At 49.5% G+C, this 18,063-nt stretch overlaps 1 protein-coding gene across 2 annotated transcripts in view; it reads right to left on the minus strand.

Moving 5' to 3' along the window:
* Positions 1–10,533, minus strand: part of PDE1B (phosphodiesterase 1B) — a 29,315-nt gene extending 18,782 nt beyond the window's left edge. Inside the window, exons 1-2 of one of the 2 annotated variants that reach the window (XM_045296359.1) lie at positions 10,423–10,533; positions 9,958–10,080 (exon numbers count right to left, since the gene is read on the minus strand). In XM_045296359.1, the coding sequence (XP_045152294.1) occupies positions 9,958–10,067 (110 nt within the window). In that variant the 5' untranslated portion in view covers positions 10,068–10,080; positions 10,423–10,533. Of the gene's footprint in view, positions 1–9,957; positions 10,081–10,167; positions 10,257–10,422 lie in introns of those variants that run through there. The other variant, XM_004716900.3, reaches the window with a different exon arrangement.
* Between the last annotated feature and the right edge of the window lie 7,530 nt (positions 10,534–18,063).

The following is an 18,063-nucleotide window of genomic DNA, read 5'->3' on the forward strand; positions in this document are numbered from 1 at the left end:
CAGCACTGGGTTGGGATGTTTTCTTGATGTGCACTTACCCTTTATATAAAACTCTCTCTTATACATGAGTTTCTGTGGATTTGCTTCTCTAAAATACCCAGACGATTACAAGAAGATCTCTTGGCCATTCCTCTATCTTGCCCACTAGAACCAAAACTAGTTGGCCAAATGTCCTCTCTCTCTCTCTCTCTCTCTCTCTCTCTCTCACACACACACACACACACACACACACACACACACACCTCAGTGTACTGGTAATTAAATGTTCTTAATAAGTAGCATTGAACAGACACTGTCCTTCATGGAGAGAGAAAAGTCCACCTATATACACGTACCCACACCTCACACTCTCTGCCCGAGTCAAGGAGCCTGTTAGCTGGCTGGGAGGCAGATCCTAGATGTGATGACCCCAACAACGGGTCACAGCACTGGGTCTGCTCTGGCCCTTACGTTTAGCTTAAATCTACAAAGGTGCCTCTGCGGTAATGCTCTGCCCATCCAACAGTGTTCCCCGCCCCACACTGAAGAGCAGGAGTCCAGGTGGGGACCGAAGGAGAGGTGAGGGAGGAGGAGGAGTGCTAGGGAAAGGAGTCACTGATTAATCCCAAAGCTCCAAAATCTTATAAAGTGAAAGAACCTGGAAAATCAGTTAAGTCCCACAGGGAGAAAAATGAGATTTGTTAAAAACAGGAAACGTTTGCCTAGATTTTCCCACACTGTCTGAATTTGAACAAATCCTTCTGCCCTCCAGTTTTTCATCTGTAAAATGGGTTAAAACAAATGCCATGCTTCTCAGAATTCTCCCAAGGATCCAATGAGCTGGCATATGAAAACACCTTAAGAACTATAAAGTAGATAGATAAACCCCTCAGGACCAGTAATGAGCGTAGTGATACCAGGAGGGTAGGGGGAAGGTACAAGGAGAAAAGGGGAACCTATCACAATGATCAACATATAACCCCCTCCCTAAGGGGGATGAACGACAGAAAAGTGGGTGAAGGGAGACAGTGGTTGGTGTAAGACATGAAAAAATAATAATTTATAAATTACCAAGAGTTCATGAGGGAGGGAGTGGGGAAATGAGCTGATATCAAGGGCTCAAGCAGAAAGAAAATGTTTTGAAAATGATGGCAACAAATGTGCTTGACACAATGGATTTATGTATGGGTTGTGATAAAAGTTGTGCAAGCCCCTAATAAAATGATTTTTAAAAGAACTATAATGTGAAAATACAAAAAGAGTATTGCTTAGTCCGATCCTTGATTTGGTTATCTCGGCAAGTGTCCACTAAGAATCTTCGATGAACAAAGTCCCACAGGTCCACCGTGGGGCCCGAGATCCTTGATTTTTTTCCCATCCAGGTTCCAAATGGTGCCTGAGCCATTCGTGGAAAAGCCCTGGTCTCCCCATCCCATCCTCACTCCAGATGTCCATGGCTTCTCCCTGCTTCCTTATTCCACAGGGGCCAGGAAGGCAGTGGAAGCCAAGGCTGGGTAGACTGCAGAAGCCAAGAATGAGCAGACCTCTACCTCCCAAGGAGCTCCTCTCACTCCTCTGGCTTCCCACAGCTATGCAAGCAGCCCGAGTTCTGGCAGCTGGCTGGGCAGAGTGGCGGGGGTGGCTCCAGAGATAAAAATAGCCCCCTGGTGATAGAGCTGGGGTACTATCGTGGAAGATGGCAGGGCTCAGGTTGGCATGGCAGAATGAGGAGGAGCTCTGTAGACACCGGACAGAGGAGCTTGGGATGAGCCAGGGACCAGGGGAGCTGAGGGGAGAGGCAGCAGCCAGCAATTGTGAGTGAACCAGAGAAACCAGGAGAGTGGAGAGACAACGTGGTGAGGAGAGCGAAAGGTAGGGAGGGAAGACATTTCTGACAGGTGTTCCTGCTGCAGCAACAGCCCAGCACAGTTCAGGTCAGAGGAGGAAGGAGATCCTAAGCAGCTTGGATTCTCACCCAGATAAGAACCCAGGGGTCCCAGTACCCAAACTGAATCTGTTCTCCCCAGGCTCTTGAGCGAGAAAGGAGAGTGGTCAGAGGACAAATCATGGAGGAGGCTCCAGTTCACCTGCCCATCCCTCTCTTCTCCTTTTCTGGGCCATTTCATTCCCTTCATTAACCACCGTCCACCCGGACCACCTCACCAGCTCTCCAAACGACATCCCCGCAGATGTTGCCAACAGATGCCCTGCTTCCAGGGGACCTAACAGATGTTGAGGGCAACCTAGGATGGGAAAGCAAGTTGGAGGCTTGGCAAGGGACAGGCTGCAGGTGTGAAAGGGGTAGCACTTGATCGCAGGTCAACAGGATCTGGTTCTGGTCTCAGCCCTGCCCTCCACCTTACCCCTCATGACCTCGAGAGTGCGTGTCCTTATCTGGAGCACGTTAGGGTTCTCAGATTTAGTGCCAGGCGGGAAGTGAGAAGCCTCGGTCTCCATGCCCAGATTCTCCCCTTTCTACTTGGCTATTTGCTCTAACCTGACGCTTAAAGGAGATGGATAGCATTCTTCTTTAGCCCAAGACACCTCCTCACCACTATGGGCTTTCCAAGAAGCTCTCCTACAGCTCTGTCTTTCATCCGTTTTGCAGCAAGCAAAACAACAGCAGCTTTTCTTGACTTAAAAAAAAGCAGAAAAGGAACAACTAAAAGGATAAAGAAATCTTTGGGGGCTAAGCCTCGTGCCCTTTGATTGATTACATTTCTTTCGGATTGGAGTTTCTAAAGCTGCGGTGGGTGTGATAGGGAGGGGGTCAGGGCTTAGGGAGTTTGGCAACACTATTGGCATGTATGCTCACTCAGCCCAGGCCCCAAGAAATCTCTGGACAATGTGGGCATGAAGGGGAGAGCAGGGAGGAGCTGCTCAGCCAAATGCAAGAGCCGATCAACAGGGAGCAGGGAAGGCAAGGGGTAGGAAAGAGAATGCTCCCTAGCCCCCAGGGTCCTGCCTGCCAGAGAATTGCTGAGCCCCAGCTCCCCACCCCCACCCCCACCCCACACACGTACATCCCAGCCAAGCTCCATGCCCAGTCGAAAAATGGTGCCAACACCAGCTGGCAACCTAATCACCCCACTGAAGCTGCCATAATTACTTGAAAATATGACTTCTCATTGCAGCTGCAAAATCAACTGACCTGGGAGCTTGGCCCTATCCAACAGACCACCTGAAACACCACCCACCCACCCCTCCTTCTAGCTCACCCCAGCTAGGTCCCCAGGCCTATGCTCTGGCCCTTTTCCCATCAAACCTGCTTTTCCATTAATCCCCACCCCAGCTCCCTCCATGTGCATCAGCCAGGTCCAGGAGGCAGAAGTAGAAACCTAACTTGATGTTTTCTTCCCACACATGGATAAGCACTTAGACACCGCAGCAAGAGTAGCAGAAATGGGACTGGGGATTCAGGAGGCAGGAGGACAAGAGCGCTGGCATTAGAGACCCCCCCTGTGTTGAATGGATAACAACTCCAATGTCTCCTTGTCCCTCTCCATAACCCTTCCCAGGATGCTCTCTGACCCCTACGTCTCGCTCCCCTGGGAGCCCATTTCATTATCGAACAGCTGCCAGTCTCCCTAGTCATCTCACCTCCACCCCATCTGCTGCCTTGTTTTTGTCCCTCTTTCTCTGCCACTGTCCCGAGGAGAGTTGGGAAATAGCTACTCAACCCACACCTGAGAAAATCAGCCCCTTGAGAGTCCAAAGCAATTACTTGGCTTCCTCTCCAGAGGAGCTGGGCGGATGAGGTCACAGAACAGGCCAAAGGCAGGCCTGGCAGAGGAGGGCAACAGAGGCTGGACTCCTCAGAAGGCCCCCAAGGGTGCCCACAGCCAACTGATCCTGCATCATCCCCACAGCAACACCTGGGTGAGGGATTTCCTGACTCCCAGCCAAGTGGAGAGAGAGTAGGTGAACTGCAGGTGAGAGGAAGAGGCTAAGTCAAAGGGGAGCGACAGAAAGAGGATGTGGGACAAGCAGGAACATCAAAAGTGAGCCTGGCAGAGAAAGAGAAACCGGAGCAAGATGAGGTCCAAGAAGGGAAGGGGCAGAGAAGCCATAGAAGCCTTCAGAGGAGAGGGAAGGAACCATCGCAGGGCAGGTGGTGACAAATTCCTCAAGGATTCCTTTAAAGACTCCAAAGAGAGGAAGATCCATTGCTCCCAATCTGAGAGAACAGAGTCAGGAAGCTGGAGAGGCAGCCGCTCCCTTCATCAACGTGAGGAACTCCTTGGGCCGGAGCCGGGCAGGGAGCTGGTGACAAAAAAAAAAGGTCCAGAGAATCCAGGCTGCTCTCCTTCCTGGATTCTCACCTGGTCTGCCAGGCCCAGAGCAGCCCAGCCTCACACACTTTCCCCCTGCCCAAGTGACAGCAGCAACCTCGAGTGTAGAATCGCCTCTCCGTCTTTCCTTAACCCGTCTCCTGGGCAAGCAGAATGGCATTTGGGTTCTAAGGGCCTTCTGAGAGTCTCCAAAATAGTGTGGGGCATACCTGATAACTCCCAGGCCGAGGGCCTTGGGATAAATGCCAGAGAGAAATTCCCTCAAAACTTACACCACCCATGTATGACACTCCTCAGACTTCCAACATCCATTATGTCTCCAAACTGGGACTGTCCCATCCACTTCTAGTGGATGAGTGTGAAAGAGCTGGCAAGGAGTGGGTCGCTCTCTTGTCTTTTGGCCTCTGTGGCCCACACCCTTTGTAAGAAGCCCTCACCTAGCCGTGCCTCGCCTGCGATGTCTCAGCGTCACTGCTCCCGACAGCCATTCATCTTCAACCCCTCCCAAATCACGTCACAGACACCAGGACTCAAGCCTATTACATAATTAATTGCCTCCCTCTTGAATCTTGATCTGTCTCCTCCAACCCAGTCAGTAGTCTCCCATTCATTTTCATTCCTTGCCCCTGCTGGAGGATTCTTCCTATGAACGACATCAGATGAAGAACTGACATTCAGGGGGGAAAGCAAGTTCAAGTTCACACAGTTAATAATTAGACCATGAATTCCAACTCAAGTCTCCCAGCTCCAGTACCTACCCTCTCTCACTCCCATCTAGCCTGCATCCCTCATGCCCTCTAACCCTTTTAGGGCCCAGAAGGAAAGAAAGAATGAGAGGAAAAAGGAAAGGAAAGAAGGAAGGGAAGACAGACCTCACGGCCATTGAGTTGATTAGCTCAGCGACCCCATAGGACAGAGGAGAACTGCCCTTAGGGTTCCCAAGAGGGTGAAGGTTCACAGGAGCAGACCGTCCCATTGCTCTCCCTCGGAGGGGCTGGTAGGCTTGGAAGAGCTGCTGGCTTTGCAGTTAGCAACCCAATGAATGCCCAAAACCAACGCCGCCACCGCCGGGGTTCTTTTTTTTTAATGACCAGAGGTTGGTTCGATTCTTCCTTTGGTTTCACTTTGATTTCCCCTCCCCTTGCATCTCTCTCCTCTTCACCTTGTTGCAAGCATGATCCACCCTCTACCCTCCCACAGATAGTACACATCCTCTTGCAGGACAAAGCTAGGAGAGGGACAAGAGAAGCAGAGGACATGGGCATTAAGGGCAGGGGGGGTGGAGGGGGGAAGAAGGAGGTAGTGAGGAGAAGAGAGATGGTCGCTGTCATGGCATGGCCGGAAATCAAAGAGGAGGGGCTAGTCCAGGCATTAAAGACCATCCCCACCAGGGCCTGGGTGAGATGATGCTCCTTGTTCTCCGGAGGTCCAGGGAGTTTATCCCGCAATCATCGCAGCAGCCTCACCGTCTGTGCAGAGAAGGGCAGCAGCATGATTCTCAGAACGGGTCAGGCCCGTGGAGCACACACAGGAGGAGGACAATCAATCAGGCACTCAGTCCAGCCCCTTAGCTGCTGCTTCTGGATCACCGGCTTCCCCCACACACACCAGGATTGTCCCCAAAATGTGAGTGTGCCCCTCCCCCCAAACAAGATCGCACATAGGTATCATCCTATTACCTACACACACACCATCATCATCATCATCATCATCTCGCTCCCACAGGAGGGCAATTTCAGGTAAGTGCATGCCTTCCCACACACATATCATCACACAGGCCATTAAGAAATACATAAACAAAGAGACGCCATCAGGGATGATGGACACAAAATGTCGCCAACCCGCATGTGTCAACCTTTCATACCCAGACACGTATGTATCCGTGTCCGACATGCAAAATTGTATCCTGGCACATGGTGTTCACACAATCCAAATAACAGCCTCTCTGTAACTCCTTCCATTCCAGGTTCTATCCTGTTGTCTCCGGACCTCACACCTTTTAGGCATCCCCCCTCCAGAAACAACATCCTCTCTCTGCTGTCCCCATTCCTTCCCCCTCCCTCTGCTCACAGATACATACGCACTAAAGGATCAGAGAGAAATCCTGGGCTCCATGACTAAAGTACATATATTCATTAATCCACTCGTTCTTTCCTTTCATTAATAGCATTGCATGAGTGTCTGTTATGTTCCAGGTACCATGCTAGACTCTGAAAAAACAAAGGATGAAAAGGGAAAAAACAACAACAAAAAACCTGAGCCCTTGGCCAGCTCAGCTACAATGACCTTGAACCACAGCTCAGGACATTGACCCTGGGCCTGGGGGTTCTTGAGTGTGTATTAGGTGGGGAATGGAGAAAAGAAGGAGCTGACTGTGTCTCTACTATTCCCGAGGATAAGCAAAGTCCAGTCTCGAACCCCCACAAGGAAAAGATCGGGTAGGAAGTCAAACCAAAGGAAGGAAAACAGAGCAAAGCATGGCCAGGAACTCGATTCCAAGTCAGAGGAATTCTGAGTCTGTACATTTTTATGGGAGTAGATAACCTGAATTTTCTCCCATGGAGCAGCTGGTGGGTTTGAACCACTGACCTTTCGGTGAGCACACCAAGGGTCAACAGCGGCCCCAGCTCCACAGGCAGAGAGACTCAGGGTGGTAGGATCCCACCACTCGACAGGGTGTAGAATGTAAGGAATGGAGGCCTCCGCCCTTCTCCACACAACCACTTGACGGAGTTGAGCCGATGGAGCAAGGGCCATAACCATTTTGTTCACCACTGCGTGAAGGGCTGTCTAGCCTCTAGCGTCTAGCATCCCACCTGGTCCAGGAGGCACTCAGTAAGTGCTTGTTGAATGAATGAATGAATGACAACCCAATCTTTGTTTGTATTTTTTGGCAATTCACAAACAACACAGAAAGTCTGTTCCACCGCTCCTGGCCCTCCCCCACACTTCCTAAGGCCTGCTCCAGAGAAGCGGGATCTGGCAAGCGAACGCCTTCATCTCAGGGGCAGAAATGCTGGAAATCATCCTGGCTGACCCATCACCTCCAGACTGCTTCTCTTGACCTCTTTTGCCTGGGCTTATGAATCTGCTTAGTTAATAAAAGTTTCCTCCTGTATCCAGGTGAAACCGCACAATTAGAGACCTTTTTCCAGCTCAGACGTTCTCTCCTCTGCTCCAGATTCTAAATTTACCCCGGCAGGGTCCTCATGTGGGAAGCAGAATTTCTAGATGCCTTCCCAACGAGAAAGTGCCCTGTACAATTACCCACAGGTAAACACACCAAGCCTAGCCACCCTGAAGTTAGTGTAGGTATCCTAGATTAAAATTTTTAAGAAGGGGAAAATAGGATGAGGAAGATATATATCCCATGTGTCCTCATTTCTATTCACTGTCTATTCGTATCCACCCTTCTATTCCAGACTAAACAATCCCTTCTCAGGCCCACTTGGGGATAGGTGATCATGGGAGGATGAGGGCATTCTATTTTCATTTTAAAAGAAGGAAAACCTTTGTTGCCCCTCTCTTCAGATAGCACCCAACCTTAAGAGTTGGGGCACTTCTCCCTCCTACCCAGGAAAAGTCCTAACTTCTTTAGTTCCCTTTATCTGATTGACAAAATCATCCCAACATTGGGCCAGGGCCATCCATTTGTGATCCACTTTAGTGTGGAGATTTTTCACTGCTCCGAGAAAGGTGACCTGAGATTTTGTTTCTAGTGGTCAAGAATCAGCAGACAATACTTTTCTGGATAAGTTATTACATGTACCTAGATTCCTTAAGGAGCAAACAGACAGCTGGACTGAGTGAAGACCAGAATAATTGAATCAGTAGCATTAGTGATCCTTGTCCACCTTAATTTCATGTAAGGACACCTCAGCTAACACACTCTGTAGGGACAGCTGCTTCTAATGCCTTCTCTTTCCAGGTTCCAATACCTCCTTCAGGGGATCTTCCCTCACCACGAGCCACTTTTCAGAGGGGAAGAAATAGCTACTTGTTTTCAGGAAAGACTCTGGTAAGATATGGGAAATCGTAAAATAGTGGAATGGATTAAAAAAACAAACACTTCTTTTAGAGTCAGATTATCAGAGCTGGAAACAAGGGCAGTAAATTACGACCCATTAGAGCTGTGGGGAAACCATCCTGAGACACCTCAGATTCTCCCCTTTCTAAAGTCCGACACTGTCCCTTGGTGGGCGGTCAGCTACTTCCTTACTGTCCTTCTGCCTGGCTTAGTCACCCTTAACCGAGCATCCTTTTCCATCAAGGATCACCCAGGGCTCCTTTCAACAAAAATCAATTCAATCGGGTTTTCCATTTCTTCATTCCAGAACGCATTCCCAGGCTGTGCTTCGTAGAGCCCATTAAATTGCATTGGCCGGCGGCAGTGAGGGAAGGAAGGAGAAATACATTTGCAGTCCAGCCTCGGTGCCCACTATGCCTCACTTCTCCCTAAGGCCTCTCTGAGCAGCTATCATATAAATCAGACCCACTTGCCCAATAGAAAGGTGTCACCTTGTTGCCATAGGTGACGTATTTAAACAACAAAGTAGTCCTAAGCCTCTATCCATACGCTAGTCCCTCAACCCCGTCGCCACCACCACCACCAGAATCCAGAAACGGAAAGCATTAGCACTGTCTATTGAGGAGATGTGGAGAGGGGATGGATTCAGAGACTAAGTTTACTGTGTTTTCTCACGTAACATCCACACTCTCCCTTCCGTTGCTTCTCAGGGAGAGGAACACCTTGCTTTGCTTTCTGATTAAGAGTCAACCGACTGCGGCCATTCCCCTGTGGTAGCAGAGTGAGAGAGAAACCTGCTAGATGGCTTGTCTTTGACCCAGTCATCTCCTCAAGGAGCAGGAAGAAAAGTTCCTCCCTACTCCCTAGGCTGGGATAGGGGACGCCCAAGTCCTTCCCCCCATCTATTACTTCCCACAGGCCCTGCAACAAAAAGAAAAAGAAGCCTAAATGTGCTTGGAGAGGCTGGGGGACGCTAGCTCAACAAAAAAGCCTTTGATTAAGCCAGTTTTCTTATGCTGTCAATCAACCTTTACCTCCACCCCCAGTGCCAGCTGCCAGGTGGCCCCCCATTATTAACATGCAGAGTGAGTCCCCAGGCCTCAGAAGAGAAGAGCACCTCAGGTAGGGTCCCCCACCCTCTGTCGGATGCAGGAGGTAGAAACTACCCATCCAGAGGCGATGGCTGTGACCCACAGGTTGGCACAAGTCGCCCCATGCACTAGGTCTGCGGCTGTGTGCAGCCACCTTCCGCGTGGCTGTGACCCACGGACACTCATGCACACACATGCGGGGTGCCACATCTGCACAACCCTGCACACAGGAATGCGTGTGATTCAGCCTGGCACCTCCTGATCGCTGCCAGTCTGCAGTCCTGCCACACCGCACACAGTGTGCCGCCTCTCCGCTGCGTGCGTGGGTCACCCGGGGTCCGCAGGCGCACACACCGCTAGCTTTGAAACTCCTAAGCCCCCTCCGAACAGCTGGCTTGCTCCGCACATGCCTGGCACATGTGGTCCGGCCATGCGTGTCAGGGCCGCGTTTGCCCGCACCTGCCAGTGTGTGTGCCCGAGAGATCCACCAGCCCCCGCCGCCCCCGCCGGCCCTTCCTCCGTGGCCCTCTAAGGTCCCTTCCCCCCGCTCCCCCAGTCAGGGACTCACAGAGACCGGAGCTTAATCCACATCTTCTTGCTGGGGGCTGACTTCAGCTCCAAGGGTGACGGGCAGTCCGCCTCCAGCATCTCCGGAGGGCTGCGCGGGGACAGCTCCATGCTCAGCCTCGGTCTAGGGAACACAAGGAGGAGACAGGACCGCGGCTCAGCCGGACCCCTCGCCCAAGACCCTCGCCTCCCCGCTCCGGCCCCTTCCCACCTGCGGCTGCCGTGGCCCAGCCAGGCTGGTGTCGCTAGGCTCGGCCCCAGCTAGCAGAGCTGCGGTCTGCGGCTCCTGGTCGCCTGCTGCCCAGCCGAGCTCTGGCTTCCAGTCCCAGCTCAGCGCCGCCGCCGCCGCCGCCGCTACCGCCGCCGCGCGCTCCTGGAGCCGCCTCCTCGCCTCTCGCCTCCCCCGGCCAGGTCCCCCTCCCTCCCCTCCCCTCCCTTCTCTCCTGCCCGCCCGTCTCTCACTCACAGTCTCTCCCTCCTCCTCCCGGAGAACGTTCGGCAGCCGGGGGGCACACACCGCCCAGCAGAGGCCAAGGGCTAGCGGTGCGCCCCCGGCGAGTGGCTGCGTGTGCCCCGATCGGGGAATGTGAGTGCGTGTGACCGAGTGCAGGGCAGGTGGTGCGCAGGAGTTCGGGATGTATGGATTCACGTGTGTGTGTGTGTGTGTGTGTGTGTGTGTGTGTGTGTGTGCGCGCGTGTGCGTGTCCGCGCGCGCTTCCTCTAGCCGCGTGTGCCTCCCGGTGAAGGATGGGTAGGGATGAGCCCAGAGCTCTCTAGGAGAAGCTGGAAACTCCGGCCGGCCCGCAGAGTAAACCCTGCTTCAGAGCAGGCCAGGAGCTTCTCTTTGGGGAAGGGAAAGTTCAGGGTCTGCTCTGGACCGTGCTAGCCGCCCACCCCTCTTCTCGATCCCCAACCAGACCTTCGGACCTGCCTCCACTGCTCTGGGCTCCAATGACTACACCTCTGCCAGGTGGGAATTCAGCCCAAGTTCAAACCCCAGGTCAGGCCTTGACTACACGTGACCCCACACAGCCATGAAATCATTCCTGCTACTCATCCCCCTCCCTCCCGCACTGTTCAGGCTCATTGCCTCTTACTGGTCTTGAGTGAAAGAAATCTAACAGCTAAAGGCCTGTTTAATAAATACAGGTGGCGTAAATGAACTAGAATTTAAACTCAAGACCTTGTACCAGAGCAAAAGATGACCGAGTCCTACCTGAAATTGTTGAAGAAGCCACCAATCTTCCTTAGGACTGTTCACCTCCCCCCAAAAACCTCAAGGTCATTGGGTTGGTTCTGACTCATTGGGACCCTATGGGACAGGAGAGAGCAGCCCATGTGGATTTCCAAGACTATAAATCTTTAGGGGAAGTGGAGAGAAAATGTTTTGAGAATGATGAGGGCAATGAATGTACAAATGCCCTTTACACAATTGATGTGTGTATGGATTGGGATAAGAGTTGTATGAGCCCCCAATAAAATGATTTTTTAAAAAAGAACTGGAAGAGACACCAATAAAATAATTTATTAATAAAAATGATTTATATTAAAAAAATCTTTAGGGAAATTGAAAGTCTCATCTTTCTCCAGAGTAGCAACTATTGGTAGATTTGAACTGCTGACCTTGTGGTTAGCTGCCCAACACGTAACCCACTATGCCTCTGGCTGGCTCTGTGTTCTCCTTAGTGACACTGGAAAAAAAATCCGATGTAAACAGAAGGTGTGGGTGTATGTATAACTGCTGGAGCCCAAACAGGCCACTAATACTGAGTCTCAGAAGATAAATTTTAACTTCAAGAACTCTAGAGGTTGGAAGAAAGGGCAATCAGGAAAGATATTTATTCTAAATATCTGGAGAGCACCACCCCCCCCCCTTTTCTGGCAATGAGGGAGGAAAGCAGTCAGGGGGGAAAACCTTCAAACTCACTCCCAGTAAGTCAACTTCAGTGACCCTGAAGGACTGGGTCGAACTGCCCCTGTGGGTTTCTGATTATATACGTCTTTATGGGAGCAGAAAGCCTCATCTTTCTGTGGAGTAGACAGCCTCGTCTTGTTCCCTGAGAGCAGCTGGTGGTTTTGAACTGCTGACCTTGCTATTAGCAGGCCAACACGAAAAGGCTTATTTACAGCTGAGACTCCCAACATAAAAGAACTGCCAAAGTAGGTCAGACTTTCACACCTGGAAGGACAGAAGTATCAAGTGAACCAGCTTCCGGGAGTAAAGAGACAAAAAGAGATGGCCGTCTGTATTAGTCTGGGTACTTTGGAGAAACAAATCCACAGCAATTCACGTATAAGAGAGAGTTTTATGTAAAGAAAAGGTGCATCATGAAAACACCCCAACCCAATGCTGCCCAAGCCCACAAGTCCAACATTAACCCATTAACCCAACACCAGTCCACAAAGTCCTCCACCTCACAAAAACAGAGGCAATGATGCCGACTGCAGGAGGAAAGCTGAGTCCGTGAACGTGTAAGCATCTCAGCACTGGCAAGGGTCTCCACACGGCTGCTCCAGCACCCAGGGCTGCATCGGGATAGATCCATGCGGCTTCTCCTTGGGGATGTCTTGGAGGAAGTCAATCTTGCAAGCTGAAGCAGGGAACTGCTAAGGCAGCTGCACCCGATACAACCATCACAAAACAAGAGACCCGAGAACTAGAAAGGCGAGGCTTCACCACCCATTTATCCCTCTGCCTTTCAACCAGCACCACATGTGATTATCGTCCAGGCTGGCACAATTAACTAGCTCACCGTCAGAGGTGGAAAAAACAGTGGAAAGATGACTGAGATTTCGCTGTTCTGCCCACCGAACTTCAAAACACACCCCTTCCGCTTCCTTGCTTGAGAAAAAGTACCAGCTAAGGGATAGTTCTCAGTCCTCTCAAATCTGCCTCATAGGGACCGGTTTCAAGGCTATAAATCTTTACGGGAGCAGAAAGCCTCATCTTTCTCCCGAGGCACAATCCAATTCTCGAAATTTGAAAGCAATCTCATTTCTTATCAACTGGAAAAAGAATGAGCTGGGTGAACTACAAGAGACTTGCAAATTAGAACGCAAATGAAAGATCTATTAATGAAGAGATTGGGGTTAGAGCAGGTATTTAAGAAGTGAGGAGGCAGATAGATGTATGTGCAGAGAGGAGCCCTGTTTGCCAACCCAGTAGCATGCCCTCCCCCCTGCCCTCCCATGTCAACTTCTAACCAAAGCCAAACCAAACTCACTGCCCCCCAGAGGATTCCAACTCACAGAGGCCCTGTAAAAAGTGGGAAATTGACACCACATTGTTATTCCTGGAGATCTTAGAGCACATCTCCTCTAGTTCCCTTTGCTTACCAAGTGGGAAGATAAGCCCAGAAAAAATGCCAGAGGTGAGTCTCCCAAGCTTTTCCCAGCGCCTCTTCCACAGTGTGGCTCTTGCTTAACTCACTAACCCTGGCATTCAACCCCAACCTTATTCCTCTGGTTGCAGTCCAATTCCAATCTCATTTCTGCCATACCCCACCTCTAAAGTGCTAAGAGCAGGGTGACCCTGTTCCATTCATAGGCTTAAAAGCTATTTTCTTACAGTCTATTCCTCTGGTCCCTACCCCCATCTTTTTCAGCATCCTTCTGCCCAACCTCAGTTCTTTCTCCTCTTTGGCTTCTAAGCTGCCCCCAGCCTCTTCACTCTCTACCCCCATAAATCCTTCCAACAAGTTTTGAGTTTGAGACGAAAAATGATGCTTTGGCAGCAGGTGACGGATGGATGTGATCTGCCTCCTACGGAAATGCTATTTAAAGGGGCGGCCTTGCAATCCTCTCCTTCCAAAATGACAAGAGAAAAGCCTGCTCCTCAGTCTCTCCAGGGCTGCAAACTCAGCTGCAAACTTCACTTCTGACTTCCTCAACCTGGCCTGCTGCTCCTGCTTCCTATGCAGGTGGGAGGGAGCGAGTACTTGACAACTCACTGAGGTGTGGGGGCTGAGGGGGGATTCATCTTCATCTCCTTTGATGACAGGTATTTAAGAGAAGCAGGAGGCCCTATGGGGAGGAGGACTAGAAGAACAAGTCTTCCCCCAACCACGTGAATGCATTTCAACCCTGTGTTGGCTTCCTCCCAAAGCCAAACTTTGTTGAAGCAGAAGGAACAAAGGTATAAGGACATTCGATTTAAGAAGCCTTCCCCCTAGCCTGAGTGGCTCAGCTAAGCAATGGACAGTCAACTGAAAGGCTGACAGTTCAAGTCGACCCAGAGCGGCCTGGGAAGGCCTGGCGATCTCCTGAAAGGTCACTGCCGTTGCAAACCCTATAGCACATAGTTCTACTCTGTAACACCCACAGGGTTGCCCTGAGCTGAAATAGACTCAAGGCAATCGGTTGGGTCTGGTCCCTAGATGGAAACTTCCTCTTTCCTCACTCCCACATCTTCACGTCTCACCTAAACCCCAATCATATTCCCAACCTGAATGAGCTTGCCCAGCAAATTGCTAAACTAGGGCCAACCTATAGTGGTTATCTCCCAGTGCCCTTGAGCTGGCTCTAACTGAGCTCTTCTAATAATGTGGTACAAGTAATGCATGTTAAATGATAAAGGTTCTCGTCTTGATTCTGCTTTTAAATGTGTAAGCCTAGATAAGTCATCGGACTTTACTTCGCTGTACCTGCTACTTCTTCCATTAAATAAGGAGATTGGACTGAAACTCACAGCTCTCTTCTTGCTCCAATATTTTATCCCTCTAAGAGTCTAATAGTTCCCAAAGAAGGGAAACCTGAGCCTGGAAGTGGGGGTGGGGAGGAGGGAAGGTCAAAGAGAGAAACATTAAATGACCACTTAGTTCAACCGGTAGGCTATTAGGTATTGGCCTCCTGATAGCAAATGAGTTGGGATTAACCCTCCCTCACTTCTGTCCACTAGCCCTAGGTCCTGAGACTCGAAGCACAGTTGTTCCCTTCTTTTCAAACAGTGCTAAAGAACAAGAAGATCCCTTTATAGCGAGGGCTCAGCTCTGCTGCATTTTGAGGTTGCCCTCACCTGCCCACTAGACTGGGCATGATCAGCAGGGACAGTGATAGCACCAAGGTGGTAACTCAAAGTGTCACCCCCCCCCCTGCCCTGGACCTCCTCCTGTACCAGATCATGCAGAATCATTGGTGATGTTTATTACCCATTTGAATCATAGAATAATGTGATATACCATATATACTCCAGTATAAGCCAACCGGAATATCAGCAGAGACACCTAATTTTACCACAAAAACTGCATGAAAAATGTGCTGGAAAACTCAGCTTATACTCGTGTGTATATGGTAGTTATAAATGGCTTTAGTACATGAAAAATGTAATATGTGAACTAACATCTATGCATATATACTAACAAAATTGTTTTGTAAGACCTTCCTACATTGAATTACAGTATGAGTTACAGCATAGTAACTGAGCAGAACTCTTTTTCTATTATTCTTTTCCTTTAATTACTACTTCCTTCTCAAAGAAGTTACTGATTTAAATTCCCAAACACTAATTACCACAATGCTCACTCACTGCAATCTAGTCGATTCTGCCGCATAGCAACCCTATAGTATCGCTAAAACACCCGCAAATTTAACAGCCTTGCATTTCCACCATGTGCCAACTTTTTCTCTCAAACCACTTGATTCAAAGCGTCATTGCAATTGGGTAATAATGACCACTCTGACTGCAGCACATTAAAAGTTGTTCAGAATTAAATCAGCATCATTTTAGCCAGGGAGGTATATTGGTACATGTAAGCTGGTTTTTTGTGTGTTTTTTAAAGTCATTTTATTGGGGGCTCATAACACAAATATTTTTGTTGTAACCGCCAGGATATTTTTCTTAAAATGCTTGCTGAAACAAGGCACAGAGCTGGTATGGGCGGTCATTTGGGGTCAGTCACCCCTCTGATGGTGTCCTCCGCTGCAGTCATCCCCTCCTCCATCCAGTGAAGCCACTGCTCAGGGAGGCCATGCTTCCATGTCCAAAGGAAAAGCAGCTGCTCTGCCAGCATCTCGCCCCAGGCCTGGTGGGAGGGATAATTCCATCTCGTTGCTGCAAACAAGTTAATGGAGATTTTAATGAAAACGCTGTGCTAATGAAAATGCTGAGGATAGAAGCTACTCTCTGCCTGTAAGACACAACAATCGAGGTCAGAACTGCTCCCTGATCTTCATTCTTCTGCTCTCTCTGGGCCCGAGTAAAGCTAGCTGGGGCTCTGAGAGCTGCAAACAGTTCACAGGTGAGTGTGTCCCAGGTGATGAGGTCAGAGACCCTCCCAGCATGGAAGCAAGTGACCTGAAATGCTGATGGGTCCTGTTCCCTCACCTATCCTTCCACCTCTGGATGTTCACCTTTTGTTTCCAGTGGTAAAAACCATAATGTCCTTAGCTGTTTGCTCATTCTAGCAAGGTCTCCAGAGTCTAAAATCGAAGTTTTCCCAGATGAAAAGGAAGTACATCCAGGTAGAAATGGTCAAGGACTGAACATCAGGCTTGGGTCTCGTCAGATACAGTTCTACTCCTGAATATGTGAATTGTGGTAGTTACATAATCTAGTATCAACTTGAGACTAGTAAGAGTGAAGGGGTAGAGTCAATCAGGTTGCAGCTTGATGACCTCATTTGGAGGTGCTAAGGAGATAAATGGCTCGCTGGAGGTGGGATACTCAGACACTCCCTGCTTGTGAGACATTCCTGTTGACAAGACACATGGAACTATGCTAGAGTCCTGGAGCTGGAGGAGCCACCTGGAGACCCACACCAGTGCTGAGATGCTTCCATTGCCACTGGATCCACAAGACTTTCCGCCCACTGGCCTGTGATCTTGCATTCAGCATCACTGCATGTGCTGTGTGAGTCTGAAGAGGAATTGATAAGACTGGTATCAGACATATGGGCTAATATTGGACTTATGGGCTTGACTGGACTGGGCTGGGATGTTTTCTTAATATACAATTACGTTTACATAGAAAGCTCTTTCTTATACACAAGTGTCTATGAATTTGTTTCTATAGTCTACCCGGACTAACACATGAACTTTACCAAATCATTTCACATCCTCAAATGTTTCCTGACCTGACAGCAGGGAGTCCTTCACCTTTGCAGAATTATGAGAATGCAAAAGCACTCTGAAAAGTACAGGCAGTAAAGAAATGTGTGTAATTAAATGTTTAAAGAGACACTATGTCAAACGACAACATTTTGGAAACAAAGACCAAGACTGGCGTTGCCAGGGCTTCAGAATTGGGAGTGGGGCGTTGTATGCAAGGGGTGGGTGTGGTTTTTATGAGTAGCATGAAAGAGCCTAGTGATGGTGCTGATCTCGATCTTGGCAGTGGTGGCAGATATGCCCCATTGTTAGGTGGCATCAAGTACAACTCATAGTGACCCTGTGTACGACAGAACCAACCACTGCATGGCCCTGGGCCATCCCCACACTTGTTATGGTGGAGCCCATTGCTGCAGCCTCTGGGTCAGTTCATCTTATAGTGAGTCGTCGTCTCTTTTGCTGATCCTCCACCAACAATGATGTCCTTCTCCAGGGACAGGTGCACCCTGATCACGTGTCCATATGTGATAAAGTTGTATGAAATGAACACAGCCAGAGAAACAAGTAAGACTGGGGAAATCTGAGTAAGATCAGTGGAGGGTGTCAATGGAAATATCTTAATGGTGATATTAAAGTTTTACAAGATGTCACCAATAGAGGACACTGGTAAGGGATACATGAGTTCTTGTAATGTTTCTTACAAATGTATGTGACTTATTTATCCAAAAAAAATTCTCTCTGCCCTTCCGCAGCAGCTTCTCTGCTCTCTGGGCACTTTTCTTCCACTGTTGATGCAGACAGTAATGGCTCTCCATCCCCTCGAGCAGAAACCTAGCAGAGGTGGAAGGGAGTTGTTCAGACACGTGAATCTTCTCTTCCTCATCAACTACTTCAGTCTTAGTGGGTTTGACCCTGGGAAACCCTGGTGGAGAAATAAGTGTTCAACTGCTAAACAAAAGGTCCCACCGAACCTAATGTCGGGGGTTTAAATGGAGAGAAAATGTTTTGAGAAATGATGTACAAATACGCTTTACACAATTGATGTGTGTATGGATTGGGATAA

The sequence above is a fragment of the Echinops telfairi genome, unplaced genomic scaffold (assembly GCF_000313985.2).
Source record: "Echinops telfairi isolate 266 unplaced genomic scaffold, ASM31398v2 ScPeMD7_7404;HRSCAF=8442, whole genome shotgun sequence".
Taxonomy (NCBI): domain Eukaryota; kingdom Metazoa; phylum Chordata; class Mammalia; order Afrosoricida; family Tenrecidae; genus Echinops; species Echinops telfairi.